The sequence below is a fragment of the Cricetulus griseus genome (genome assembly GCF_003668045.3).
Source record: "Cricetulus griseus strain 17A/GY chromosome 1 unlocalized genomic scaffold, alternate assembly CriGri-PICRH-1.0 chr1_0, whole genome shotgun sequence".
In the NCBI taxonomy this organism is placed as follows: Eukaryota; Metazoa; Chordata; class Mammalia; order Rodentia; family Cricetidae; genus Cricetulus; species Cricetulus griseus.
Genome location: NW_023276806.1, coordinates 266,501,310 through 266,513,672, shown reverse-complemented (window position 1 = coordinate 266,513,672; position 12,363 = coordinate 266,501,310). Strand labels below are relative to the sequence as shown.

Below are 12,363 nucleotides of genomic sequence, written 5' to 3'. Positions count from 1 at the left end.
CCCGGAGGACCGGTGAGGATTTGACAGCCGCGGTACGGCCCTGAGCGCCAAAGCGGTGACTGCGTCTGCGCCAGCCGGGCGAGCCTATCCAGGCCGGGTTTTACAGGTGGTCCGGTTGTGAGCGTTTCAGGTGACTCAGGACAAGTACTTGCAGGATTGTGGCGCTATGGCCTGCCAGTTCTTTATGGTTGGCCATAAGCCCGCTTTGGCTATAGGTAACGCAAGGTGTGGCCAGCTCAACTGCGGGTCCTGCAAGCAAATCTGGCCCAGCTCCGCTGTGGGTCCTGCAAGGCCAGACTCTGCTATAGGATGCCAGTGCAAGCCACACCGGCATTGATGGAACTGCCTGTAGAACCTCTGCTAGCCACATTGGGCCTCCATCCCTTCTGTCTTTGACCTTGCCAGGCATCTACCCCATAGAGCCCGAGGAAGACAAAAACAAAAACAACTTGCTCCGGCAGGTGAGGCAGTTCAGCAGTACCGTGCTTGCTCAACAGTATTGTGCTTGCTCAACGTGCGCAGCGCTCTGCCTTCAATTCCCAGCATTGCCGTGAATAAATAAACATTCAGTGGACGAGTGTTTAAAATACGCGTTTACCCAGAAAAACGATTTAGAAGCCCGCAGAGCCTTAGAGATTAAGAGCACATGTAGTTTTGCATAGGACCCAAGTTTGATCCCCAGCACCCAAGGAAGTGGCTTCACAACGCCTGTTATTCCAGCTCCAAGCAACCCTCCAGCTCCTCTGGCCTGCACATGTTAATCCTTTAAAAGATTAACAATCCTTTTTAAAAAAAGAAAAGTGGCCGGGCGTTGGTGGCGCACGTTTTTAATCTCAGCACTCGGGAGGCAGAGGCAGGCGGATCTCTGTGAGTTCCAGGCCAGCTAGGTCTCCAGACGAGTGCCAGGATAGGCTCCAAAGCTACACAGAGAAACCTTGTCTCGAAAAACAAACAATAAAGAAAAAAGAAAGAAAGAAAGAAAAAGAAAAGCGAATTAGGATGACTGTCAATCTCTAACACGTAAACTTGTCATGAGGCAGCGGTCCCGCTGAGTGCCAACTGGAAGGTGTAAGAAGTATCTTCTTCACTCAGGATGTCCCTGTCTCTGATCTAGGAGGGCAGGACGTGGTGGTAGCCACCTCTCTGGAGTGGTGTGCCTCACACTGGGACGCATCTGGGATGCCTGTTTGCCCCGGGAAACTCTGGGGTGCTGGTGACGAAGCCCACAGTGGGCAGGTGGGACAAGAGTCCACGCTCGCGCTCTCTGAGCATGCTCAGTGCTGTTCGGCAGCAGGCTCAGACTCAGAACCAGCTCAGTTCGGTGCAGGTCAACCTCCTCCTCCTGAACATGCTCGTCGAGGGATGAACTGGGTTCGTCGGTGTCTTCTGCGCATGCTCAGCGGGGTGCTGGCCGGGATCCAGTAGGGTAGCCTCTGGGCATGCTCAACGCAGCGCGGCCGGATCCAGTCTAGTAGCTTTTGCGCACGCTCAGAGCGGCGCTGTCCCGGCCCGAGCGAGCAGGGGGCGGGCAGAGGCGGGGCCGAGGCGCCCTTATCCCGGGCGCGGGCGGCCCGGGTTCAGAGTGCGGGCCGCGGAGCGGGCAGCGCGGTCTCGGTATGGGTCCGCGCGCTGGGGCTGCGCGGGCGATTCCGCCCGGTCCTCCCTGACGCCTGACGCCGAGTGTCGCCGCCCCGATGGCCGCCGAGCCCCCTGCGCTGCGCCTGCGGCCGCCGGGGAGCGCCGGGGACAGCCCGCCAGTGCCGCGCCTGCTCGGAGGCTGCGTGCCGCTGTCGCATCAGGTGGCTGGCCACATGTATGGCAAGGACAAAGTGGGTGAGTGCAGCCTCGGGTCCCCTTCCCCGGTCTCCGCTGTACACTGACCGGGCAGTCCCCGGCCTCTGCTGTGTCCTCCTGCTCCGGCAGTCCTCGGCCTCCGCTGTCCCCAGCCTCGGTGGTCCTCAGTACTTGGCCGTCGCCACCCCTACAGTCACCGGCCTCCCACTGTCCCCACCCTGCAGTCCCAGGCCTCCGGATCGTGGTCTCAGCTGTCCCCACCCTGGCAGTCCCTGGCCTCCCATCCCGATCACAGCTGTCCAAGGATCTTCTGTTCTCTACCCGGCAGTCCCCGGCCTCCACTGATCCCAACCCCAGGTGTCCCCAGCCTCCAGCCTCGAGTCCCCAGCTCCCGTCGTCCCAAGCCATCCCCAGTCCCCGGGGCTAGGAAGCCGGGCGCCCCCAGGAGCGGCCACGGGCTCCTGGTGGCGCGGAGAGGCGTGCCCCTTCGCCCCAGGGAAGGCGAGTGTTGATTGGAGAAGGCGTTGTTAGTAAAAATAAGGAACTTGGTTTTCTTCTCTGGACCGGGAAGTAAATTCTCCCTGCAGCTCAAGATCTGTTTAAAACCGGGAGCAGTAATTGAAAAGGGGACCTAAATGCATAGGATGCTAATCCGATGCTTCTCTGCTTGGCGCAGCTGCATCGCTGAAGGGGAAGAAAAACAAACCCTGTGATATGTTTTTAAACTTGCCTTGGCTCATCCAAGATCACTCCCAGTCCCTCGAGGAGGGCTCTCGGTGTCTTTGATTGCGCTGGGAGGCGTGGTTCGGCAGTGCAGAACCTTGTCTCCTGGGTAGGCTACACACCCTGGCTGTTACATAGATCAGTACACATATAAACTATGCATTCTTTCCTTGTTCATTTTTATAGACTGTTCTTTTGCATTCGTCACATAGTTTGTGAATTCACGATTTATAGAACGGCCCAGAGTCTACTCCAGGGCAGAGACTGTAATTCATATCCCGCTACTCAACAGCGGATGGGCGGTGGACATATGAATTGTAGGATGGACTTGGGACTCTTGTGGATATCTGACCCGGAACAACCGTTAGAGATGGTTTGTGCTTTGCTGATAAAATGGTTCAGGTTTAGGCTGGTAAGGGAATACATTTTCTTTTTCTTCTTTCAGTGGTATAGCGGATTGGTTTTTAAGACCTGAGATAGGCTTGGTAAGAGCATTACCACTGACCTACATCCCCAGCTCTCCTCTTTCTTTCTTTCTTTCTTTCTTTCTTTCTTTCTTTCTTTCTTTCTTTCTTTCTTTCTTTCTTTCTTTCCCTTTTTTTAAGACAGGGGTTCCCTAAATGCCACTTGGAACTCTTTGTAGCCCAGGCAGGCTTTGAACTTTCCATCTTCCTGAGTGGCTGGGGGTGGGAGGATGAACTAACAGGCCCTGCTAAGATAATACTTTTTAAGACAAGCGTGGTTTAAGCGACACACAGAAAGTCTCATTGCTACAGTGTCCTAGAATCAGAAACCAGCACCCACTATATATTGTGGTTGTAAAGAGGCACACAGACTGGAGCTGAGCTACATTCAGGAAATGTTGAAAGACTGTGTCAGAGTTAGGGAACTCTACACACTTGAGGTTCTTGGCTAAGATATTTCTTCCTAGGCATCACATCTGCAGTCAGCTTGCCCCTAAGGACAGGATTCCTATAACCTAAAGGCTGAAGAAAGTGATTGTTTCCCTGGGGGTCCTGGAGAGCTACTGCTATGCAAAGGAGACCAGACCCAAATAAAGATCATCTTCGATTGGCACTTGAGACTAGTTCATGATGCCAGTGACCTTTTAAGAGTCGTAGGTGATTGATTACAAAGTGCTCTGCATGTGACTGTATTACAAACAGTGCAGAAGGAGCTCATTTCTCAACCAAACTGCCGAAGCGAAAGAATAATTTAGATTGTGAAGAGAGTAGTCCCCAATTTTAGTATTAAGAGTTTTTTTTTTTTTTCCCAATTTCACTAGATTCTTTTGAAAACAAATTCTTCGTTGCTGGCCAGCAGTCTGCTGCTGTTGTTCTGGGTTCTCAGATATTTACCCTGTAGACCACGCCAGTCATCTTCCCTGCTCATAAATAGACAGCAAAGGTAGTCAGCAGTTCAAAGTTCAGTGGTTTATTATTGTTCCTCTACCGTCACACTAGGTCACATTATTGAGACCATCGGTCATCAACCTTCCTAATGCTGCGACCCTTTAGTCCAGTTCCTCATATTGTGGTGACCCCCCCCACCCTCATAAAATTACTTTTGTTGCTTCTTCACCAACTATAATTTTGCTCTCCTTATGAATCATAATGTAAACATCACTGTTTTCCAATGGTCTTAGGTGACCCCTGTGAAAGGTTTAGACCCTGCTCTGCATTGTCTGAGCTCCCAATGAGCTTTTGAAGATGTTGTGGGTGTTTTTATTTGTTGTCACTTTTAGCTGCTGTCACTCTTGCCGTGTGAGTGGAACTTTCATGTTAGGATTGATCTTACTCCAAAACCAAAAGGAGCTGTTGATTAATTAACTTAAAAAAGATGAAAAACACATGGAACTTGGAAGAACCCAAGTCCTTGAACAACAAGGGTAGGCAAGGGAAAACTGTTAGTCCTTCTGACACCGCTTTGGTTTTTATGTTCTTTGCTGAGATCCTATTTCACCAAAGAACCTTGCAAATTGGTTCTCCGGATGCTGAGTGTTTAGCTCCTGAAAATGATAGAAACAGCCCGTGATCTTTTTAGGAAAAGTACAGAGTGGTGCCCCTTACTCTTGATTATCCCTTACTGTGGTTGTCCCTTATTCTGGTTGTCCCACGGTTTAATCACTGATGACAGCATTCTGCCTGTCCTCGGGCCACTGTTTTTGTTAACAGCCTTTTGAAACTTGACACAGATGGTGCAGTGGCATGTGCTCTCTTTTGATCTGTGCTGCACCTGTAGCAAACCATGTTCATTTGATGTATAGATGTTCCTTGACCTGCAATGGGGGTACTAACCCTCACCAAGCATACCACTGTCTAGTGGCCACCTGGGAGCTTCCCTTTGACCCACTTCAGAGTGTCTCCTACAAGAGTGCACGTACCTTTGCTGGACATCCTTGTGTGTGCTGTAGCAGAAGGTGTGTTAGGCATCCCTGGACACAGTAGCTCACCTGGCACATTGTACCACCGAAATGTAATAGCTACAGCCATGTAAATCCCCAGAGTCCTCAAATGTTCATTTACGATCCCTCTTCTGTTTTAGTATTTTATCACTTAAAAAGCCTGAAAATTTTAAACAAGTGGCTCAAAGCCGGAATTTTTGCCTTGGCCAAGTTTGGTATGCAGAAGTGAGGTAGTTGGTAGGGGGAAAGGAGGGTTTAAGCTGACGCTCGTGGTAGGAGCCCTCACAGCTATTTGGCATCATTAGTCCATTTGTTCTGAAGTTAGTACGAAGCACTGAGGAGCCTTTGGGGCAGATACAGGAACGGCAGAGAGAGGGAAGAGGGCATGTTGCCCAGTCTGTGCTCTCAGCTCCTCACACGTGATATTTTTTTTCTGAACTTTTCTCTAAGTAGGTTGCATATGTCCTGCCATTTATATAGTGACACTCATGTGTGGATTTCCTAAGAACATCCGTATTCTTTTCTGTAGCCAGGGTGTATTTATGGCATGTGGGGATTTAACTGAGACAGCTCCGTCATTATAATCCCATCCTCCTTTAGTCAAGTTTGAATAATGTGTTTTATCCTACTCCCGACTTGTGGGCCTTAGGCGAGCAGCCCTCCATTTTTACCACAGGCATTAGGTTGTTTGCAACACAGCCGCACCCCTTTCTCTTGAATGGTGTTGACACCGAAGAATACACGCTACATCTTTTATGAAATGTTGTCCAGTCTTGAAATTTACTTACTTATTTATTTTTAAGATTGATTTATTTTGAATATAGTGTTCTGCCTGAATGGAAGTCTGCATGCCAGATGAGGGCACCAGATAGTTATGAGCCAACATGTGGAAGAGCGGCCAGTGCTCTTAACTGCTGAGCCATCTCTCCAGCCTCAGTCTTGAGTTTATGAAGGTTCCATAGGATGAGATTCAGGGTGTAAATTTCCAACTGGAACGTGACGTTCATCTGGAGACGCAGGGCAGCTGTCTGACCTTTATTGGTGGTTAATTTTGATCATCTGGTTCAAGTATGCTCTGGCTTCTCACTCTGTAGTTAGTACTTTTACCCCTGGAATGAGTAAACTGTCTGGGGCGGACACCTGAAGGACGTGTGGGTATCTGGACCTTCGTCAGACCTCCCTGCTAGATTTTGATATCTAGTGATGATTCCAGTCGGAAGCAGACGGTTGTGAAGTTAAGATTTTCCCTTTAATTCTACCACTGCTATTAACAATCACAGTTCTAAGAAATCACCACTGTTTATTGGCCTGCTTGTACATCATTGCTTACTACTAGTCACCACTCCTGCCAGATGTAACCACAGAACTAGTTTTCCCCTTGTCATTGGGACTTCCTTTCTGTCCCATGTTACCGTAGAGTGGCATCTCCCTTCCCCTAGCTGTAGAATTAGCCTTTTGTGCAAAGGGCGCTGGATCCCTTTTTAGTGGGAAATGCTGTTTCTGTTTTTCCTCTTAACTTCAGTTCCTTGATTGAACTCAGGGCTGCTTTCCTGACTGACAGAGGGAGTGTCCCTTGGAATCCAAGACTTGGGTGGCAGGGGTGTTGGTATTGTGGTGTCATCGCTGGCAGGCTTTTTTGTGGATGCAGCTGATGGTATGTAGATATTTTAGAAGTCACAACTGCATAGCTACCTGAATAATCCTCCCTTTTCTGGACTCTGAATTTGCCTTTCTTCTCTCTCGTAGTAAGAACCCTGACTCCTAAAGTTCTCAGTTATTTATTTTGTTGCACAATGATATACTTTTTAGAATTTTTTTTTCTCGAGACAGGGTTTCTCTGTGGCTTTGGAGGCTGTTCTGGAGCTAGCTCTTGTAGACCAGGCTGGTCTCAAACTCACAGAGATCCTCCTGCCTCTGCCTCCTGAGTGCTGGGATTAAAGGCATGTGCCACCAACGCCCGGCTCTCTCCCCTCCTTTTTATAGTAATATTTATTAGTGAAAGACCCCCCCAGACCCCTAAAGGCCTCAGGATCCCGAGGAGCCCCCGAGACTCAGAAACCAGACCAAGAGCTGCAAAAGCAAGAGGGTTTATTGAACAAATGCACATTCGGGTGTCAGCAATATCGGGAAAGCTGCACACCCCAGCATGGGGTGCAAGCTCCTTATATAGGAAAACTGCAGATCAGCATACAGGCAAGGGGCACAAAGTGATTGATTACAAAGTATGATCTCGTGTTAGAGTGGTCACCCAGGTGTGACCTGCTTTTTTACAAAGGAAAAACCACAGAAAAGTCCTGAAAAGTCCTTGATTGTCTGTTGGCCAGCCAGGTGTGACCCATAGAGGGTTGTCTTGGCGATTGCCCCCGTCTAAACCATAGGATGTGCCCGGGGTTGGGGCCAACTTCCTTGTAATGGGCCAAAGCCTGTGGGAAACTTTTCTCTCTGTGAACTAAAATCTTTTAAAACTTTTTCTCTCAGCAAACTAAAATCTTTCATTAGGAATTTAGTTGGTTTCATTTGTTTCTTCTTAAATTAGTTTCCCCCTTCCCATTTTGTTCCAAAGGTCAAAACCATAGAAAGGGTTGAGTGTGGTGGTGCAAGCCTTTAGATCCCAAGACTAGGGAGGCGGAGGCAGAAGCAGAAGCAGGCAGATCTCTAGGAGTTCGAGGCCAGCCTGGTCTACATAGCAAGTTCCAGGACAGGCTCCAAAGCCACAGAGAAACCCTGTCTTGAAAAACCAAAAAACAAAATCGTATCTCAGTGTCTTCTGGTCTCTTTAATAACACATTCTTTTTTTCTCCTCTGCCAGACAAATAGGGTGGTATGTTGTAGATACCTTTTTGCAGGTGGCTTTAAGCATCCACACCATCACCTGAAAATTAGTGTGCTGTCTAACAGCGGCTACAGCTTTTCTCTCTTCATAGCCCTCTGTGCCCCAGGGGTGTGTGTGTGTGTGTGTGTGTGTGTGTGTGTGTGTGTGTGTGTGTGTGTGTGTGTGTGTCACAGTTTATTCAGCCAGTAGCTTGGGTCTGCTCTGGCTCAGCACTCAGTGCTGTGTGGTAGCCATCGGGATAACTGAGTAAGCACACTACTTTCTATTTCAGTGTTGTCTTGCCTTTTTCTGGCCCAACTTTGGGACCAGGTGTAGATTTTCAACCCCTCCTCACTTTTCCTGTGAAAGCCTATGAAGTCCCTTTTGGCGATGGTTTTTCTCACATCACAGATTGCTCAGGAGCAATCAGTTTGATTTCTTCACCACCCCGAGCCCTCCAGAACTCAAACATGCAGCGCTTTCTTTCCCTCTGTCATATGCCTGCCTTCTCTAGTTTCTGCAGGTAAGTGCTGGTGTTCATAAGAGAGAGGTCACACACAGGGTTCACTAGGCTTCCCAAGCCACTTAATGGTACTCTCACGTTGCTCTGACTTTTTTGGGGGGAAGACATTCAAATATATAAAACATTTCGAGAATGGCAGTAAACCAGCTGTGCCCAGTCACTATGATGGCACCATGTGTGCGGGTGGTGGTTTGTAGAACTGTTTAAGAATAGAGTATACCATGGCCTTTTGTTCTGATAATTGTGTATCTCTGTAACACAGATTAATAAAAAACCAGAGGGAGATATTAGGGTTCAAGCTTCAAGCTGAAGATCAGATAAGCAAAGCAGCCAAACGAGGAGCTCTTACCTCTCCCAGGCTGAAGCAATCCTGCCCTCATCCTGGCTGGAGACTGGTTTGCCTAAGACTGACTTTGCTTCTTCCTTTTATACCTTTCAAATCCTGAGTCTTGTGATCCCAAGTGCTGAGATCTCCTTTGTGTGATCTGTTTCTCTTGAGGTCTGGATCAATTTCGTGTAGCTCAGTGTGGCCGTGAACTAACGGAGATCCATCTGCCTGTCTCCCAAGTCCTGGGATTAAAGGTGTATGCTACCACTGCCTGGGTTTATGGCTTGCTAGTATGGCTGCTGGGATTAAAAGTGTGTGTCACCACTGTCTGGCTCCATGGCTTGTGGCTAACTTTGCTTTCTGTGCCCTCAGGCAAGTTTTAATAAATCATAAATAATACATCACTACATATCTCCTAAAAAACATGATATTTTTCTTGCCTGCTTAGGATAAAAGAATACAATTCAGAATATAGTGTTTGGTATTTGCCATCATCTGACATCAAATGTGACTTCAAAGATGGGGCTGACCGGGTAGCTTGTGTTGTGAGCCCTTTCACGGCGTTGTTCTTTCCTGTAGCACAGGTAGCCCATTCAGTTATCAGTGGTGTTAGTGAGTTAGTGCTCTGACATTTGGAGCAGTTTTTAGGTTTTTTTTTTTTTCTTTCTAGTTGTGCTGGGGAATTGAACCTAGAATCTTTAGAACTAAGCACACACTCTACCATGGGGGTTACACGCCCAGCCTTTATGGTTTTGACCATGAATTTAATTTATTTACGTATTATTTTGTGTATATATGTGTGTGTGCATGTTCATTGTGTGTATTTTGTGTAAGAGGTGGTGTGTGCATGTTCATGTGTGTGGCAGCCAGAGGTTTCTAGTGAGTGTCTTTGTCAGTCTCACATCCATCTTCTCCTATGGGCATATTTTCGTGTGTGTGTGTGTGTGTGTGTGTGTGTGTGTGTGTGTGTGTGTGTGTGTGTGTGGTGTGCAGGCATGTGGAGATAGAGTGTTGATATCTGTTGTCTCCTTCTATTACAATACTGTATTTATTAGTAGGGTCTCATGCTAAACCTGGAGCTCACTGATTCTAACTACTTGGGCTAGCCAGCTTAGCTGACACAGGCATCTGGTGGTTCTGCCTCCCAGTAGGTAGTCACCATGCTTTCTTGGATATATGTGGGTTCAGAGCATCTAAACTTGGGACCTCATTTGCATGGTAAGTGTTTATCCACTGTGGCATCTCCCCTTTATTTTATTTTTTATATGTATACATTTACAGAAGCAGAGTCTTATGTAGGCCAGGCTGGCCTGGATCTCACTGTGTAGCTGAGAATGACCTTGATTGAATTGACCCTCCTGCCTTCACTGTCCATGTTCAGTTCAGGGTTACAGGCATGTACTACCACACCAGATAATCAAGACATTTTTTCAGCATCCGAGATGTGAGATTTTTCCACATACCTTTACACTGTCTGATTGTTTCAGCATAACCAGGGTCAGAGACAGATAGCACAGTTTTGATGTGTGAGATCATGTGTTCTCGGATCATATGCCACAGGTTATCAGTGGCATTGCTGTGACCAGAACTTTGCTCGCATGGCTAAGTGCCGGCTGTTGGTGTTTCCACTATTTTTGCCATTGTAATTAAGTAGCGTGGGAGGGATATTTGAGTGTTACATACCCCTTTCCTCTCTTATGTGATGTAAGTAAGCACCCACTGAGAATTGCTAAGCTCATGTATCACTTGGACGTCTTTGTCTGGTAGTTGGCAGTGTGCATTGGGGACCCACTTCTCTCCTCATGCATTCTTTTCAAGGTTGGACTAGGACCAATTCAGACAGCGGATATTATACGGATTGCTGCTGCTACTTTTAATCATCACCAAAATGCCATTCTCCTAAATTTGGGCAGTGACAGCTTCTGGAGGCTTGCTCCCGTGTGTCTTTGACATTTCCTGTCATTTCCTGTTTGTTTGTTTTTTTTTTTTTCTTTTAAAGCGTCTTCTCTGCTTCTGGCATCAGAAAGATAATTCATGCTTGTTTTGTGTCTTCCTTGTTTCTGTCCAGAACTGTCTTGTGTCTTTCAGAGATGAGCGGCATTTCAAATCTGGATTCCAGTTGTGCTTGGTGCTTGTGTGGTTCCGCTTGTTCTTTGAGTAGCCTGAAGTAAGAGACAGACAGCCCCATACCTCATGTATCAGGTTTATGTGTGTTTACCTGCATGTGTGTGCATGAATGCACAGCCTGGAGACTGCAGGCAGGGTCCTGCCCACCCCACCTGCTGGAGCACAAGCTAGAGTAGCCTCTCCGGGGGCCAGGAGCCATATTTTGAGCCCAACATCTCAGGGCTTTGTCTCCCATCTTCTCAGAGTGTTATTGTGTTTACTTGTTTTGAAATCCTAAATAAACTTTTGTGCCTGGAAAATTGTCCTCATATATGTATTGTTGCCGCATTAATTTTACTTTTTTTTGTTGTTGTTGTTCGTTTTTTAAAACAGGGTCTCACCCTGTAGCTTAGGATGGTTTGGAACTCCTGTGTAGTCTATGTATGTTGGGCTAGAGCTCATCCTGCCTTTTATCATTGTTTATTTTTCATTTTATTTTTATGAGTTTTTTTTTTCTTGCCTACTTTGTCTATCCGTGTACTACTTGCATACCTCTTGTGCCCAGGGAGACTTGAAGAGGGTTTCAGATCCCCTGGAACTGGAGTTGCAGACTCGTGAGTTATGATATGGGTGCTGGGAACTGAACCAGGGTCCTTTGGTAGAGTAGCAACTGCTCTTAACCACCAAGTTATCTCTCCAGTTCCTTTACCAGTTTTTTTTTTTTTATTGCAATTATGGTTACTAACTTTTTAAAAAAGATTTATTTATTTATTTATTTATTATGTATACAACATTCTGCTTCCATGAATATCTGCACACCAGAAAAGGGCACCAGATCTCATAATGGATGGTTGTGAGCCACCCTGTGGTTGCTGGGAATTGAACTTAGGACCTCTGGAAGAGCAGTCAATACTCTTAACCTCTGAGCCATCTCTCCAGCCTGGTTACTAACTTTTTAAAGACGGAGTGCCATGTAACCCAGGCAGGCTTTGAAGTCATTATGTGATCAGGTGACTTTGAACTCTTGATACTCATGTCCCTCCCAGCCTCCTCAACTGGGATTAAAGGTATGTGCAACAGTACCTAATTTATGCAGTGCTGGGGGTTGAACTCAGGGACCCTGGCAACCGGGCAATCACTATACCTGTGGAGCTATTCCCAGGCCTTGTGGTGTTGTTCATTTGAGATTATGGCCTATACTTTTTAAAGCCGTCTTTGTTGGAGATTTTAAGAATCACATTTACAGGATTTCATATAGAGCAGGTAGGTCTCAACCTTCCCAATGCTGCCACCCTTTAATATAGTTTCTCATGTGGTGACCACTCCCATTCTATCACTGTTATGAACTGGAATATAAATATCTGATATGCAACCCTCCAAGTGGTCAAGACACACAGGTTGAGAACTGCTGATACAGAGAATTGACTAGAGAATAACATTTGGGAGGCTGAGGCAGGAGGACCAAGGCTGGCATGGGATGAATAGTAAAATCTTAGTCATTCTGGGCTAAACAGCCGCTCATCATAACCCTCCCAGACCAACCTCAAAGCAAATAAACAAAAAAGCTGAGAAAGATACTATCTTATTTCCTGAGAAATTTGACAAGAGATTACTAGTGCTATTTTTGTTTGTTTGATTTTGTTGTGTTGGGAACAGTCACTAGGAGGCCATGT

The 12,363-nt window shown here is 47.0% G+C and overlaps 1 protein-coding gene across 1 annotated transcript in view; it reads left to right on the top strand.

Moving 5' to 3' along the window:
* The first annotated feature begins 1,570 nt into the window (after positions 1-1,570).
* Ipmk (inositol polyphosphate multikinase) overlaps positions 1,571-12,363 on the top strand; it is a 40,479-nt gene continuing 29,686 nt past the window's right edge. Inside the window, exon 1 of the mRNA XM_027395122.2 lies at positions 1,571-1,833. Coding sequence (XP_027250923.1) covers positions 1,695-1,833 — 139 coding nt within the window. The 5' untranslated portion in view covers positions 1,571-1,694. The remainder of the gene's footprint in view (positions 1,834-12,363) is intronic.